Source organism: Balaenoptera acutorostrata, chromosome 16 (genome assembly GCF_949987535.1).
Source record: "Balaenoptera acutorostrata chromosome 16, mBalAcu1.1, whole genome shotgun sequence".
Taxonomy (NCBI): Eukaryota; Metazoa; Chordata; class Mammalia; order Artiodactyla; family Balaenopteridae; genus Balaenoptera; species Balaenoptera acutorostrata.
Window position 1 is genome coordinate 29389391 of NC_080079.1, and position 17809 is coordinate 29407199.

Sequence of the window (17809 nt, forward strand, 5' to 3'; positions counted from 1 at the left end):
GCTTGGGGCAGCTAAGCTCTGCCACTTGGGAGGGGTGTGGCTTTAGGGACAGTCCTCGACCCCGCCGCAGAAGCTACAGGTTATTAAGCGGTCCCCACAGGTTTGGCACTGAGCTCAGCGCTCGACACTGAACCATCACAGCGGTGCCGTGAGGGGGATACTGGTATCCTCAGTGGAGAAGGGAAAAGCGAGGCGGAGAGAAGTTAACCAACTTGAATACGATCGCACGACGAGATGTGGTGGCGCCGGGATTCGAACCCACATATCTGGCTCCAGAGCCGGGCCACTCTCGCCACCAGCCCCCGGGTTTCCACACGTTTAAAGCCGGAATGACAGAGTATACCGCACGGGGGCGGGGGAGGGGGGTGCTGTGAGGAGCAGGGGAAAGTACTTCCAGGGAAATCGCGATTAATCCACTGGCCAGAACCCGCGCCGGGCCCGGCCCTCAACCGGGAGCGAAGTCGGCCGACCGCCCCCTCCCCGCCCCCTTCCGCACCCGCCTTCCCGGACGGTATCCGCGCTCGCTTCCGCCCGGACGAGGCTCCCTGCCTCTTCATGCTCCACGCGTTCCTCCCACGTGCGTCTTCGGTTTCCACTCAAGAGTCCGGGTTCCAGCGCGCGCAAGCAGACAGGAGCGTCCTCACGGCTGCGCGCACCCCAGCGCGTCCCCGATTTCCACGCCCCAGCAGCCCCCGCGAAAGCCCAGGAGCTAGCGCAGGCGCAGTCACTGCTCGCCCCGGCCTTCTGAAAAGGAGGGGCTCGTTCTGCGTGACCCGGTAGTGCTTCTCCAGTCTGTGGCGAAGAAAGGAGACCAGGGAGTGCAGGAGTGTGGAGGTGGCAGTTGTGCACTGTTCATAGTATGCAGCGATTACTCTTTCCGCCCTTGAAGGCAGTGGTGGGGAGCCCGTGTCTCCGGCTCTTGATTCCTGGGGCGGCGCCTAGAACACAGGTACCGCACGGCAGCGGACTGAGTCGCGGAAGCTGGCATGGGGTGAAAGGGCCAGAACAGAGATAATAGATTCTCACACGTCACGTTTCCGTAGCTCCGTGGAGTTCACGACGCATTTACTTATGTCTAGGGTCCCTGAGTTCGGATCCGGACTTACCACTTAGTAGCTGTGGGCTATTAACCAAGTTGGGTAACCTTTCTGTGCCTCAATTTATTCATCTGCAAAATGGGGATAATAGCACCTACTTCATAAGGGTTGTTGTATTAAATAATTTAATATACATAGAGGCTTAGCACATAGTAAAAGCTCAGTGATTTTTACCCATATATTTGATTTTTGCTCAAAGCTCCCGGGTAGTCAGGTTAGGGACTATAACCCCATTCTACAGAGAAAAGTAAATTGAGGGTTAACTTGTCTAAAGTTACTTAGTTAATTAGAAGCAGGATAGGGAAAACATGGTGTTTGGACTCTTAGGGATGGAGTCAGGAGAGGGCGTCTATTCGCTGAACTAATAATTATTGCGTGATTAATATGTGTTAGGAACTGGGAAGCAAAAGATAAAATACCAAAAGTTTCCTGCCTTAGAGGAAGTCACAGTTCATTCATTTGTAACTGATTTGTCAAATCTTTATTAAGGTCTTGTTATGTAAGGGAACTGTGTTTGAAACGAAGTTTGCAAGAGGGAAAGAGCCAGACTGACTAGACATTGCTGTCCCACAGCTCATAGCTTAGTGGGAGATGGAGACAAACCTCTGTGTACTGAATGGTACATTACAGTGTGTGATGGAGAGGTATAGTGTGCTGGGAGAGTGACCTGTTGCAGATGTGGGGGAGTCTGGGAATACTTCCTAGAGGAGGTGACATCTAAGCTGAGATCTGCAGTAGATATTATCAGTCAGGGGACCAGTAGTGCCCCGGTCAGAGAAAAATCATATTTAAAGACCCATAGGAGAAAGAAAATAATCTATATTTAGGTGTAGAGTTAAGTCTGGGGGAAATATGCAGAGACCAGAAGGTTCAGGTGGTGTGGGGATGGATTGGAGGCAGTTGGGGGTGGATGTAGTCCAGATAAGAGATGATGATTTACCAGGGCAGTGGCAGTGGAAATGGGGCCATTCAGGGTACTCCACACCAGACAGAGATTGAGTGTGAGTAGCAGTGGAGTGAAGCCTTTCCCTCTTTCTCCCGTTGTAATTTGTCTGTCTTGATCCTTAGTGTGGTTGCAGCTGTGGGATCAGGCGCCCCTTGAGGCCAGGGCAATACAGCACCATCTCTGAAGTAGCTTTGCAACCTGGAAGGGGTACAGTGTCCCATCCTTCAAAGGCTGCTGAGCGGGTGGTGGGCCGATGGCTCCTGGTCTGCAGCGGAACAGTGGCTGGAGCAGTTATTCTTGGTGGAGTAACTAGGTGAGTAGTTTGTTCATAGTGAGTCAGCTATTTGAGTCATCATTAAAGTGCAGGATGACGGAGGGGGAAGGGACCTTAGAAATCATTTAATCTAGCTCCCTCATTTTACATATGCAGAAACTGAGGCCTACAGAGGGAACAGGTCTGATGGCTTGCCCAGCCCTACAACAGTTTAGGGTTTTACTAGTAGAAGCCCTTCATAAAGACTGGTTCACGTCTTACGTGTTAGCTGTGCATTGTTTGTGTATATTTCCCCCTACAATCAGAGTTCAAATTTGTCACAAAAATTTTTGTACAGTTTGTTTGAATTAAGTGCAGATAAGTTCCATACCTCTCAGCTGGTTCCTATGCATGCGTCTTAGGTCTCTTTAAATCTATAAAGAGATTTTATAGATTTGGATTCTACTCCCTCCACCTCTCCCACCCGCTTTGCAGTTTTTTTGTTGTTGAAGAAACCCAAGTCATTTGTCCTTTTGGAGTTTCTCACAGTCTAGATTTTGCTGATTGCATACTTACATTGTTTAACATGTTCCATTGTCCCCTGTATTTCCTGTAAACCACTTGTTGCTTGATCAGATTCAGGTTGGGGGGCAAGGGGCAAAATACTTCATAGGTGATTAGAACATTCATAAATATCTGGTGTCTATTAGAGATGTCAACAGCCATTGATGATCATTGCCTAAATCCATTATTTCACTAGAGATGCAAAATTGTAATAGGTATTTTATTAGCTCAACTATAAAGAGAAACTTTCTCTCATCAGCAATTTGGTTATCCTAAGGTACAATGTGTTAGGAAAGGCAAGATAAACACTTGATTCCTTTCCTTTTATTTACCAATTTTCAAAATAAGAAATTGGTTCCCAAGCACTCTCCAAAGGTGACCAATAAAGTGAGTTTTTAAGTATTAGGAGCTCCTAGTTTTAAATATATTTGATATGTTTCAATCCATTGTACTGAGATTTGCCCAAATTGTCCCATCTTTAGTCAGTTGGAACCTCTTCAGACTGGCTCCAGAGTCTTTTTGACAGGACCCTAGTAACCTTTGATTCCTTGCTTTCTGGATAAGATGTTCCAGGCTTGTCTTGTACATTTCCTGCCTCAGACCAGAAATCAGTTTTTTTACTTTTGGAGCCCTGACCCCTTTTGGTGAAAATACTTTATAGTGTTAATAAAGTATGTGCTCCTCAAATTCTCTCTACATTCCCTGTGCCCTTATTTCAAAATACCTATGTGTTATATAGGCTGTTATGGGAAACTGCAACAAATTTGAGTTGTATTGTCTTTAAATTCACTCAATAACCTAAACCGATTTATATCTGTAGCAGTCTCTTCCTGTGTAAATGATATTGGTTGGGGCTTCCCTGGTGGTGCAGTGATTAAGAATTTGCCTGCCAATGCAGGGGGCATGGGTTTGAGCCCTGGTCCGGGAAGATCCCACATGCCGCGGAGCAACTAAGCCCGTGCGCCACAACTACTGAGGCTGCACTCTAGAGCCCGCAAGCCACGACTACTGAGCCCGCATGCCACAACTACTAAGCTCGCGCGCCTAGAGCCCGTGCTCCGCAACGAGAAGCCACCGCAATGAGAAGCCCGTGCACTGCAACCAAGAGTAGCCCCCGCTCGCTGCAACTAGAGGAAGTCCATGTGCAGCAACGAAGACCCAACGCAGCCAAAAAATTAATTAATTAATTAATTTAAAAAATAATATTGGTTATGCATTTAGGACACATTTCTTTCGTCTAAGGGTTGGTTTTATCTGTCAATGAATGCTAGTGAAAGAAGTAAGGAGAGTTTAATGAAATAGAACAAGGAGTAAAGAAATTTGTACCTGATAGCAGCTGCTTCTGACAAAATTCTAAGCAGTAAGAAGAGAGCAAGTTGTCAAAAGAGGAAACGATGAAACGATGTATTTACCTTTATAGGGGTCAAGTTCAGATCCACTTGCTGCTGTAAACCATTTATGAATAATCCAGTGTGGCGCACACACGTATACACACTCAAATTTAATACACTCAAATTTCTTTCCTATCTTAAGGTTGACAGAGTCTGGCCTCTCAATGGTAGATTGGCATTTAATAAAGGGGATGAAGCCACCTACAAGCCAAGAAGAATGGGAAGCAGAATTCCAAAAATATCAGCAGTTTCCAGAATTTAAAATGTAAGTATTATAGAAAATCAGGTAAACTTCCCAGTAGGCCCACGCAATCTTTTGCTTATTTAAACATTTCAGAATGTTTAGGTTCCATTATTTTTCGATATTTGGTTCAGTTATATTTAGGGAGCTCCCTACTCTAAACCTCCAATTCCAACGTGATTCTGAGGTGGCCGATGAGGAAGAGGGCAGACCAGTCAAGCTTTAAAACCGAGAATGTTCCTGCATTCTATCAGGAAATAAAAATTAGATGAACTTTTTTCTCTTTCTTATTTTTGATGTCCCTTTTCACCCAGCTTGAATCATGATATGACGTTGGCAGAATTCAAGTTCATCTGGTACATGGAGTACTCACACCGAATGTGGGGTCGCCTTGTAGGCCTCGCATACATCCTGCCTGCTGTCTACTTTTGGAGAAAGGGCTGGCTCACCCATGGCCTGAAAGGACGTGTTCTTGCCCTCTGTGGTTTAGTTTGCTTCCAGGTGAGATTTACTCAAGTTTGGGAAACCAGAGATTTTCTCAGGAGCCTCCAAGTTGGCATTGTTTTTAGTGAAGTAATCTTTGAAACAGTGTAACAAAGTGGGTAAGAGCATGGATTTTAATGTCACAGGCCTGGTTTCAAGGCCCAGCTCTGTCACTTAGTAGGGCATGTTGTCTGACCTCTGTAGGCTGTGCTTTTCTTACCTGTAAATGGGGATAAGAATAGAACCTACCGCTTAGGTTCTGTGAATATTCAGTGAGATCATGCATATAAAGTACTTAGAGTAGTGCCTGGAATCAGTAAGCACTCAGTAAATATGTTTTTATGTCACAAGAATAAGAGTTTCTTTTCCATCATGGCTCTCTTCCTGGGTTCTTGTATCCTCCCTTTTTCTAACTTGCCTGCTCTATGGGGAAGTGGGATCCCTATGCTAGAATGGCTATAGAAGCAAATAGGGAACTTCCAGAAGCGAGAAACATTCTGTGGGATGAAGAATCTTAGAATACAGATGTAGCTGAGAGCTGAAAGTATAAATGGTGATTAAAATTATATAAGTTGAACTTCTCTCTTTTCTTAAGGAAAAGAGCTTTGAATGACTCCCACAGTTAAGGGGTTAGGGAAGCCTGAGAGCCAAGGAAAGGAGTGTTAGAGAAGACACATGTGAGTATTTGGGTCAAGGTATACAGGCCCTAAGGGAGAGTCTCAGAGCATCAAAGAAATACCAAAATTTGATCAGGAGGAAGCTAATTGGTTGATTTAACTCAAAGTGGTAAGAATACGAGCCAATGAAAAGGGATTAAGGAGGGAGATGGAAGAGACAAAATAGAGGTGATAGAAAAAGATAATAAAGAGTTAGACATTAATAAAAATCTAATAGAAACAAGGGAGGATTGGTGAAACAAAGTGAAAGTTTGTTTCAGAATTAAAAAGAAAAATAAAACCCACTTAAGATAGACTTCCAGGGAGGCAAAAATTTGAAGATGGCAAGATAGGATTATGGGAGGAGGAAAGTGAGGGCTGGCAAATCACACTGTATACTCTCTCATCTTCCAGTGTCCTGTGCAGATGAAATCACGATAATTAGAACATCTAGGGTAGTCGTGAAGGGGGAAAGAAATACCCAAAAAGACTTCCTGAGGAGTATATATTTAGAAAAGGTGGGATTCTCCCACCTCTTTAACATGATTCTATTGGCTGGGGAGGGTCGGGGTGAAAGGGTACCTTATCTGATATGACTAGAACTGACAGTTGTTTGGTTACTTGAAAAAGTCAGTTAAAACAGGGAATCATAGAATAATAATACATACCTTAAACTTTTCAACTTAAACATGTACTTTCATTACCATTTTTTTAAAAGAGGGGTAGAAATTTAGACACTTGCAAACCAATTTGCCTGAAAAACCTTATAGATTTTTTTTAATAAATTTATTTATTTATTTATGGCTGTGTTGGGTCTTCGTTTCTGTGCGAGGGCTTTCTCCAGTTGCGGCGAGCGGGGGCCACTCTTCATCGCGGTGCGCGGGCCTCTCACTGTCGCAGCCTCTCATTGCGGAGCACAGGCTCCAGATGCGCAGGCTCAGTAGTTGTGGCTCACGGGCCCAGTTGCTCCGAGGCATGTGGGATCCTTCCAGACCAGGGCTTGAACCCATGTCCCCTGCATTAGCAGGTGGATTCTCAACCACTGCGCCACCAGGGAAGCCCAGCCTTATAGATTTTTATGACTTCCCCCCAAACCTTTATAATTGTCTTTTTCCACCTAACATGACAGTAATTGTTTTTTTTTTTTTTAAATAAATGTTTTTTTTTTTTTTAATATTTATTTATTTATTTATTTTTGGCTGTGTTGGGTCTTCGTTTCTGTGCAAGGGCTTTCTCTAGTTGCGGCGAGCGGGGGCCACTCTTCATCGCGGTGCGCAGGCCTCTCACTATCGCAGCCTCTCTTGTTGCAGAGCACAGGCTCCAGACGCGCAGGCTCAGTAATTGTGGCTCACGGGCCTAGTTGCTCCGCGGCATGTGGGATCCTCCCAGACCAGGGCTCGAACCCGCGTCCCCTGCATTGGCAGGCAGACTCCCAACCACTACGCCACCAGGGAAGCCCAACAGTAATTGTTTTTAAGCAGTTATCTTTGTGAGGTTTCTCCAAAGCATCTAGTTTTTGTAAAATCAGCTGTCTTTTTACTTTCATATTTCACTGGTTTACATAATGTTAAATTATGCCAAGTATTTGTAAGCTTTTGCCCAAATACACTTTTGTGTACTTCTCTATATTTGGCTTCTACTTCAATAAAATGTTATTCTAAACAGTGGTGAAGTATTTTTGGTGCTGTATGTGGAAATTGGGTAGGTCTCGATTCCTGGGATACTGGGGATATGGGAAGGTATAGAAAGGAGGAGTTAGGTAGGAGTACTCACTTTCTCAGAGAGTAAAGTTGAATAAACAGCTTCAACCTTGTTTTGTTTGCCTCTTCTCTTTTTGGTTGCAGGGCCTGTTGGGATGGTATATGGTGAAAAGTGGCTTAGAAGAGAAACCAGATTCCCATGACATCCCTCGGGTCAGTCAGTACCGCCTTGCCGCCCACCTGGGATCGGCCCTTGTGCTTTATTGTGCCAGCTTGTGGACCTCGCTCTCACTGCTGCTACCTCAGCACAAGGTGAAGTCAGTCTGTATTGTTTACCACATCTGTACAGATGCTGACAGGGTCAGAGAAATGGAAATTCTGGTACTAATGGGAAGTTATTTGTCAAAATGCATGCATTCCCTTAGTAACACCTATCAGTTTTACCAGAAGCTAGATATAACCAAAGTTTAGAGAAACATTGAACTTTGGGACTCTGGATAGCTTTGGGACGGCAAAGTAAAAACTGCAATTATTCTTTTGGGCTGGAGCAGCTTATTCAAAGGAGAATTAGTATAGGTGCCAAATATTTTGTCAGCATTGCCTATTAAGAAAGATGAAAAGATGAATTTTAGAAAAAGAAGGAAAGAGTACCAACAACAAGAGATACCCCAACCACTTTACTTCTGACTCCCAGAGGGATGATGGATGGAGAGGTGAGGAAGACCAGAACGAGAGCTATTTGTGGACCTTTAGTGGTGTACAAGAGCGACGTTGAGTTGTTTGTTCTTTATGTGGGGACCCTACCATTCAGCAAATCTAACAAAATAGTAAACCGTAGTGATCTTGCTTAAAAGTATTTTCTCTGTATGCTGATTAAAGGAAAACACTAGGTATTTTTTAAATGAGTATTATTTTAGGTATTAAAGTCATGGTTGGCCTGGATAACCTGTTCATGGAGTGAAGTTTAGGATGATAGTAGGACTTTTAAATAGAATCATCCAGTAGGTACTTGGAGCCAGTGGTCTGGATCCTAATAAGGACGGGAGATGTTGACTTGGCAGTCATCCCACAGGGAAGCCAGGTGGGGTTGAAACATTGGTATAGTAGATAATCCACACCTGAGTAGTTCCTGTTCTTACTTTCAAAGCCAGACTTCTAAAATGAATTGACTACATCTGTAGCTGTACATCCTGACAACCCATTCTTGTTTACCAATTCTTGTCATCTGGCTTCCCCACCCACCCCTATATATACCCAGCCACACATTCACCTCCACACTTACACACATGCCCACACTCTCCTAAATACTCTACCGAGTAGTACTCTTAAAGGTTACCAATGACTTTTTAATTATTGTTTTTCTCTTTTTGTTTATTTATATTCTGCACTAATTACAGAAAGGATTTGAGATGCTAGTCAACCACATAGAACTGTGCTGTCCAGCACAGTAGCTACTAGCCACATGTGGCTATTTAAATTCTAATTAAAATTAAATAAAATTAACTTTATATAAACCAACTTGTTATCGACTTAAACTTTAAATAAAATTAACTTTTTAAAAAATTTTCAGTTGCTCTAGCCTCATTTTAGATCCTCATTAGCCACATATTGGACAGCACAGATAATAGAACATTTCCATCATCACAGAAAATTCCAATGGACAGTGCTGATATACTGTCCTACAAAATCTTAGTAATGATGCCTAACTCTTCACGTACTAGATTGTAAATCATTTGAGGGCAGCACTCTGACTTTCCTTTGTATCTTTCTGGTTATCTGTGTATAAAGTTCCTACTAAATATTTGTTGATTCACTGATTATTGTCACAAGTTGGCTACAGTAAAAATAAAAACAAATTTTGGCTTTACCCAAAACACTAAATGCAAGAATCTCTACTCTAGGCATTTTATGCAGTTTTGATTCTGATTATATTTGCTAAACATGAATTATTACACACAGTATGAAAATCCAGTTCTGTACCTTAAGTCACATCACTTTAACCGTGGTGAAGTATTTTCCCGTGAACAATGCAAATCATTCAGTTACTGAACAGATATATATTGAATACCTATATGCCAACTACTGGGCTAGGATTACTATAATAAGCAAGTCAGATGGCAGTTCCTGCCTTCACAAAACTTACAAGATAGCAGGGAAGACAAATAGTAAATGTATAAATTTAATAAAGTTTAGATAGAATAAAATAGAATATCTGCTGGGAGTACTTAACCTAGTCTAGGGGTCAGAGAAGATCTGACCTCAGATTGTCTCTGGGGTTTGGCCTTGGAGATCTTTACTGCCTTTCATAGTTCCTGCAGTCAGTTTATCTGTGCAATTTTCTTTTCTTATTTAGTTGCCTGAAACGCGTCAACTCCTGAGGTTGAGACGATTTGCTCATGGAACTGCAGGCCTGGTGTTCCTTACGGCTCTCTCAGGTAGGACTCCTCTTATCAAAGATGGCCTAGCTTCATTCCACATTCAGGTGGGATTTCTTGCCTAATGCTTTCCTCCTGTATCTTTATATTTCCTTTTCATACCTGCCTCTGTCATATACCACCATCTTCATCCTCTTTTTTTTTATTCCTTTCTCCCTTCCCCAAATCCTGCTTTCCAGTTAGTTGAACAAAAATATTGAGTATCTACCTGGATCCAGACTGTCTAGGTTCAAATCCTGGCTTTACCACTTGTGAACTACGTGACCTTGGACAAGCTATGTAACCTCTCTGGGCCTCATGACCTCATCTATAAAATGGGGAAGATGATAATAGTTTGAGTAATATATGTGAAGTGCTTAGCACCTCACATGTAGCAAAGGCTATGTAAGTGTTAGCTGTTGTTATTATATAAACATTATTGTTATTATTATTATTATTTTTGGCTGCGTTGGATCTCTGTTGCTGTAGGTGGGCTTTCTCTAGTTGGGGCGAGCAGGGGCTACTCTTCGTTGTGATGCGTGGGCTTCTTATTGCAGTGGCTTCTCTTGCTGCAGAGCATAGGCTCTAGGTATGCGGGCTTCAGTAGTTGCAGCACGTGGGCCCTAGAGCACGCGGGCTTCAGTAGTTGCGGTGCGCAGGCTGTAGGGCGCGTGGGCTTCAGTAGTTGTGGCTCATGGGCTTAGTTGCTCAGCAGCGTGTGGGATCTTCCTGGAGCAGGGATTGAACCCATGTCCCCTGCATTGGCAGGCGGATTCTTAACCACTGCGCCACCAGGGAAATCCCGACATTATTGTTATTATTACACTACACCAAGATGGGTCAGACAAAAGCCTGTCCTCAAAGATGGCCTTAGGTGGGGAGTTTACTGGGGCAAAGAGACTAACACAGATCTTTATCATTCTTTAAATCACACCTCTACCTCTCTTACTCTGGAACTGCCCTGTACAATTATCAGTAGCCTCATGTGACTATTTAAACTTAAGTTACTTAAAAGTAAATAAAATTTAAAGTTTAGTTTCTCATTCACATTAGCCACATTTCAAGTGCTCAGTAGCCACATGTGGGTGGCTAGCAGCCATTGTATTGGATGGATGACAGATATAGAACATTTCCATCATCTTAGAAAGTTTGATTGGACAGCACAGCTCTAAATAAAACCATCAAACCAGTGATCCACCCAAACCTCCTCCCCTTTTTTTGGTGGAAGAACATGAATTTTGACTTTTAAATGCCATTTATAAAAATAAGGAAATGTGATTTAACATACCTGAATCTTTGATCATAAATAATGGATCAGTCATCCATTAAATTCATGGATACCTTCTTTGTGTGTTTACCCAGGATTTAGTTTATAAGATTTTTTTGAGCACTTGAGGAAGACAGATAATAAACAACAAAACATAACATGTCAGATAATGTTTGGTGCTTCGAAGAAAAATAAAGCAAGATAAGGGGATAGAGGTGGGGTGGGGGAGTGCTATCTTATGCGGTATAGGATAACTGGGGAGATCTCTTTGATAAGGTGACATTTGAGTGGAGACTTGAGGAAGTGAAGAGTAAATTAACTAGTTCCAGAATAGATGAGTAGTTCTCAGTTGGGTAGGTAAGCAGGACATCACAATCACTAAGGGAACTTTTCTAAACTAATATGCCTCCTCTAGAGCTTCTAGGCCACCCCTCTAGGGGAGGCGTGCCAGAATCTTGGGGTGGGAATAGGTAAGGATGCTGGGTTTTTTTGTTTTTTTTAAAGTTTCCATGGTGATTGTGATATATATTCCCTGTTTGAGAACCTGTGCTATTGATCTTTCTATTCTCTGACTATTCCTTTTGTCTAACTCTGGGATAATAAACCTATTCTATGTCAGAACTAGTATTTGATCTCTTCTTTCTTTCATTTTAATAAATACTTTTTACCTTGGAATACAGGGGCTTTTGTGGCAGGGCTGGATGCTGGGCTTGTTTACAACTCCTTCCCCAAGATGGGAGAATCTTGGATCCCAGAGGATCTCTTTACCTTCTCCCCTCTCCTGAGGAATGTTTTCGAGAATCCCACCACGGTGCAGTTTGATCACCGGATTCTGGTAAGTCTGGCTGGTGGTTACTGGCTACTAAGCACGGGGAGCCTCTTACAGGCTCTGCGGTGTCTGAAGCACTGATGGCAACACTGAGATGGTAGAGTGGGAATTAGATTTCCTTTTCTTTTTAGAAGAAATTTAGTACCAGTTTTCTGATGTGACGTTTTTGTCTTAATTACCCACACCCCTCTAGCCAAATTATGACTTTCAGGATACTGCCACCTTCTAAAAGTTCAAATATGCCTTTTATCATCTGGCAAATGATAACTCCCCTCAATCCTGCACATGCATAGGAGAGTCATTTTAGCAAAAATGAGGCTGAGTAGAGAAGAGTACAAAGACAGTGGTTGCTGAACACACAGCTGTCAGGGCTGAACCAAGACCCCAAGGAGCTAAGAGCATCATAAATACTCATTTTATTTAAGCTAATATTTATTAAGGGCCTGCTATAAGATCAGCTTGGTGGCCTGGGCACGATAAATTGGAGCAGGGAAAGATCAGCAGCAAGGAGACCCGGGAGAAGCAGTAGTGCTATTGTAGTAATGCCGTGAGAGTGATGGGGTTCAGGGCTTAATGGTGGGACTGGGACTTGAGAAGAATGGTGAATCTGAGAGGTTGTAGGGAATAGAAGACTGGCTGCAGGAACAAAGGTAAAGAAGGATCAAAGGAGATCCCAGAGTTTCTTCTGTGGCATGTTTAAAACACACCAGCAGAAATGGGACTATTGGAATGAGTGTTGGGCTAGAGACAGAGGATGTCATCAGACTGAGGTACGTTGAATGTGAGATGGTAGTAGTGCACCCAGAGAGAGGCCCAGGGGCCTCATATCCAGATGGAATGCTGGGGCTTGGGCAAGTTACCTTGTGTGGGCTCAGTCCCCACTGCCACACAGCATTTTGGGATAAGTCAAGTCTGGTTGAAATTGTCATCGTGGACAGCTCTGAAAAGGAAAAGAAATGAAATTGATATAGAAAATGATAGAAAAACATTCTGCTTGACATCATGGAGGGGGGATGGAAACCCTCCTGCCAGCTGCAGACTCTCTTTCTGAAGAGGTGGAAATGAAAAGGAGACTTCAGATCATTTTCAGCCCTAGCTGGCAGCACCACCACCTCCTCTAGTCACAGCCCAGGGAAACAATAACCCTCATGTGCTGGTGTTAGCCCTGTTTTAAAAATACAGGATTGGAGTAGAGATAAAATTAGGGATAAGGATGAAAAGAATAATTTAAAAACTGAGGGCCACACCTGGGGGACACCCACATTGGAAGGTGGATAAGACTGCTGAGAGTAAGTGTGTATAAAGTGGTACGTGCAGAAACTTTAGGTGGAGCCATGCCTGGTTGGCATTGAAGTGGCAAACAGAAGAGGAGCATGGAAGAAGCTGAGGAGGAGTAATCAGGTGGTTCTCTGCCTGGGAGGGGAAAGTGCTTAGTGGTTATTCAGTGGATCTGGAGGAGTTCCCTGTAAGGTGAGCAGAAACCAGGAGGGTGGGACATTTCTTCCTGGCACTCGATGAGACTCTTTCCTCCCTGCAGGGAATCACTTCAGTTGCTGCCATTACAGCACTCTACTTCCTCTCCCGGAGAATTCCCCTTCCTCGAAGGACCAAGATAGCAGCAGTGACTCTGCTAGCTTTGGCATACACACAGGTATAAACCATTTCTTTTTGTTCTGAAGGTGTCCCCAAAACAAAATTTAAAAAGAAAGGTGACAGGCTAGGAGAAAATATTTTCAATATTTATAGTAGACTAAAAGGTTAACAACCAGAAAATAAAATAAGTAAAGGATATTAATACACAATTCTCACAAGAGGAATGATGAATGGCCAATAAATCTGAAAAGCTGTTTAGCCTCACCTGTGATCAGAGAGGAACAAATTAAAGCAATGTGTGCCATTTTGTACCTGTCAGATTGGAAAAAAATGAAAAAAAAAAAAGGTAAGCAGATATTGGCATGGGTATAGGAAAATGGATACCTCTGTATATTCTTAACGAGAGCATGAGTTGGTACAGCTCTTTTTAGTGGGCGTTTGGCAATATCTTTTGAAGTGTTAAATGTTTAATCCTTTCATCAAGCATATTAACTTATTAATGCCTGCCCTGTCCAAGGAAATTCATTGTGGAATTACTATGATAGTGAAAAATTGGAAACAGCCTAAATAAACATCTATGGTATATCCATACTGTGGAATACTGTACTGTAGTTTAAAATAATATCTCAAGACATACATTAAGTGAAAAAAAGCAAGTGACAGAACAATATATTTTTTTAAAAGCACCAAGCTGTTTTTCTATAAACATGTATACAGTAGTATAGGTGTGTAGAAACTGGTAACAGTGGCTACCTTTGGGGAGGAGAACTGGGCTAGATGAAGGATAATTAAAGGGAAGTTTAGGTTTATCTAATTTGTTTGAATTTCCTTTGTTGTAAGTCTACTCGTGAAATTTAACAATATATTTTTTAATGTTCTGATGGGAGAATGTGGAGGATTTGTGTATCTGGTTATCCACGCCAGTCATTTCAGCTCTGAATATGTGGTTCCTACTTGGCTTACTGCTTTCTTTCCTTTGTAACAGGTGGGCTTGGGCATTAGCACTCTGCTGATGTACGTCCCAACTCCTTTGGCTGCCACTCACCAGTCGGGCTCCCTGGCTGTGCTCAGTGTTGCCCTTTGGCTCATGAATGAACTCCGAAGAGTCCCAAAATAATTCTCAAGGATCAGCTTCCTAGGACTGAAACTGTGCTTTTGAGAGATTATCAGAGAACACAAGAACTTGAGCTTTTCTGAGAGGATTACCTTGGCATACCAAGTGGTTTCCAAATTGGTCAAGTTATATAAATTGTTTGCCTGTTTTGGGGATGGTCACTGAATCAAGAAAGTCATTAAGTATGGTTATGCTAAAGGTTCCTTTTTAAGTCCATTACTTTTTGTGTTGAAAATCGGATTTAATGTAGAGAAAGAATTGTCTGTCATTTGCGTCTTAACAGGCTCTGTCTCAGGTTTCTTAAATGTTGACAAGCTGTTGGTTCTACATGCATAATTTCTGTCTCCTTGACCTCCTGAGTCCTGGATTCTGCCTATGTAGAAATTCTTTATGGTCTCAACTTCACTTCCATCACGTAAAGATTCAAAGGGATAGATTGGCGTACCCTAAAGTAGCCAGATAGCCTTCAGCAAGAAATAGCTGCTGTCTTCTAGTGTTCTGATTTTCAAAACTGGGGAAAGCACTAACCTAGTTCCTCCTGAGATAGGGCTGTTAACATTACTAGGTGAGATGAATGGAATACAGTATAAATCAGTTCCTGAAAGTGTTTCTCAACAGCCTCATGGATAAGAAAAATATGGCCTTGATGGTGTAGTACATGGGCATCTATTCAGGTATTTAAACATATTGTTGATTAATGAATGTGTGACTTTGGCCTCTATTGATATTTCACAGGGCTCTTATTCAACTTTATTTTTTAAATCAGCAATTTGAATGAAGGCATCCGAAAGATTTGAGAGTGGAGCAACCCAACATTGCTGATGTAATAGAAGACAATTACAACTCAAAACAGTTCCAGAGTGGCGCCATCAAGATGAAATTAAACAGCTCATAAATGTAGCCTCTTCATTTAAATTATAAATAGCTTATATAAATTTGGGGTAGAGAAAACTGGCTTATCATTTCATATAAAAAAAGACTTAGGGGAGGGGCTTCAGGTGGCCACAGGCTCGACATGAACCAGCCATGTGATGACACTGATAAAAATTAGTGGTGTTTCAGATTTTATCAATAGAAGTGTCACAGCCATGGTCAGAAGACCTCAATGCAAATGCTGCATTTCACTCTGGGTACCACACTTTTTAAGGAGGATATACATCCAGACAAAGGGACCAGGATAGTGAGGAGTCCAGAACGTGTTCCACACAGGGAATACTTGAAGGAACTAGGGGTATTCAGCTGGAGGAGAACGTTCAGAGAGAAAACAAGAACGCTGCCCTTGAGAAGTTGAAGCCCCTTCATGCAGAAGGAATGAGCTTCCTTTGTGCTGCAGAGCTGGGAGCAGTGGGTAAAAGTTGCAGAAAGTTAGTTTTTAGTTTTGTAGAAGGCAAGAGTCAGTTGGACCAAATCAAATGCCCACGAGGGTCAGGCTGGTGCCGATGGCAAACTGGAGAGCAGGTGCCTGAATAAGGGACTACACTACTGCTGAGTGCTGGCCTCTTGCTGCTCCGCAGGTCCAGAGTTGTCAGATCTGATTTTTCGAAGAAACTAAACATCCAGATTTTTATGTGAATGCTCCCAAGTCTTTTAGAACACTATGCAGGCTAAACCGATCTGGGAGCCATAAATGACCTAAGATTTGCCCCTGTACAATTGCTGGACTAATGATCTCAGTTCCCTTTCAACTCCAATATTCTCTGGGTTTCAGTGTGACCAACAACAATGTATCATTCTCAAATGGTTCTTAGCAAAATAGAATTAGTTTGTCTTTCTTAAAAAATACTGCTCCCTGGAGCTGGTTCCCAACTTCTCTCATGTTAGAATCTTTCAGAATCCTATCCCCAGCCTCAGCCAAGACCAATTAAATCACAATCTCTGAAAGCAATAATAAGCGAGTTCCCCAGGTGATTCTGATGTGCAAATTTTGTGAGCCACTGCCCAAGCCTTAGTAGCCTAGTTACCTTAGAAAGTTTTGACCAGTTTATTCCCATTCCCTCCAAATTTCCACCCCACCCTGTCTCATTTAATCTGCTTTGTTGATCCTGTTAGTGTGCTAATGGGGTATCACCTCTTCTAGATAGAATTCTCTAAAGAAGGGGAGCTGCAGTCACGGGGGCACGTTGCCATACCATCATCTCCTGATCCCCAAATTAAGGTTGTTCTTAGTTAATAACTGAGTCTGCAGAGGGCAGCCTGATAAACTCAAAGAACCACATGCTAATGCTGCTACTGTTCCCTCCAAAAAAGTAGCACTGAATGAAATAAGTTTAAGTTGCAGATGTTTTACTTCATTGTTTCTTTTATTAAAGATGAGTAAGTTTGGAAAAACAGATCTGGTTGCATTGAGTGATATAACTCTTATGCCCATCTATGAGCTCCTGGTGAATGGATATTATCTGAATTATTTTTGTTTGCATTATTCCCAGCACTAGACACATTTGCTGCCACTTCTACCTTAATTCTTAATTCCAACTGAAGTTTCATCACATACCACAGCAAAAAGGGAAATTAGATGCTAGTTCTGAATTCGTTTGAAAAGTTTAAAAACAGCAAGAAGAAACAGCACTCTGTTTCTGTAAGGGAGTCTAGGAACTGCCCAGTAATTACAACCAAGTTCCTTAATGAGGTAGCTCTAATAAACATTTATATCTTAAATAATTTAGATTGTAACCATAACATGAATTGCTTGGATGCTGTGGTTAAGAAAATTATACAAAGTTAAGCAAACTGTTTCAAAAAGAGATGTCTAAAATTTTAAATTATTGAAAGAAATAAAGAAGCTAGAATGGATGTAGTGAAAACCTGATACTATTTCTAACAAAGCATTTCTTTTATATTTTATTCCTAAATGTGAGCAATCACCAAGGAATATCAGAAGCAGTTATAAAGATTGTGCCTGGTTAGTTGCAGTCAGCTGTATTATATATATTGTGTTGAAACACACAGTCTTGCAAGAAGATTCCATCAATAATCATTTCATTGTATTACTACTGTTCTGGGTGTCAATTTCATCATCTGTAAAATCATGGGGGTTAACCAGAAATCTCTAAAGTCTCAGCTTTAAAAATCTCATTTTCTGGAGATTGGTTTAAGATGGCGGAGTAGAAAGACGTGCTCTCACTCCCTCTTGCGAAAGCACCAGAACCACAGCTAACTGCTGAACAACCATCGACAGGAAGACACTGGAACTCACCAAAAAAGATACCCCATACCCAAAGACAAAGGAGAAGCTACAGTGAGACGGTAGGAGGGACACAATCA

General features: G+C 42.2%; 3 protein-coding genes across 6 annotated transcripts in view; 1 reads left to right on the forward strand and 2 right to left on the reverse strand.

Annotated features, from left to right (window-relative positions):
- CUTC (cutC copper transporter) overlaps nt 1-697 on the reverse strand; it is a 23899-nt gene extending 23202 nt beyond the window's left edge. For 2 of the 4 annotated variants that reach the window (XM_057531383.1, XM_057531384.1), the window contains exon 1: nt 497-697. In XM_057531383.1, the coding sequence (XP_057387366.1) occupies nt 497-557 (61 nt within the window). In that variant the 5' untranslated portion in view covers nt 558-697. The remainder of the gene's footprint in view (nt 1-496) is intronic. The other 2 variants (XM_007187384.2, XM_007187385.2) reach the window with 2 other exon arrangements.
- LOC103021086 (cytochrome c oxidase assembly protein COX15 homolog) lies at nt 688-16878 on the forward strand. Its single transcript, XM_007187383.2, has 9 exons — nt 688-949; nt 2166-2356; nt 4394-4516; nt 4807-4993; nt 7476-7643; nt 9685-9766; nt 11693-11847; nt 13379-13492; nt 14420-16878. The coding sequence occupies exons 1-9, from the start codon at nt 860-862 to the stop codon at nt 14549-14551; spliced, it is 1242 nt and encodes a 413-aa protein (XP_007187445.1). The 5' UTR covers nt 688-859; the 3' UTR covers nt 14552-16878.
- The window catches only part of ENTPD7 (ectonucleoside triphosphate diphosphohydrolase 7), a 79802-nt gene continuing 73837 nt past the window's right edge, over nt 11845-17809 (reverse strand). The window contains exon 14 of the transcript XR_451445.2: nt 11845-12781. The gene's annotated coding sequence lies outside the window, so the exon portion shown is untranslated. The remainder of the gene's footprint in view (nt 12782-17809) is intronic.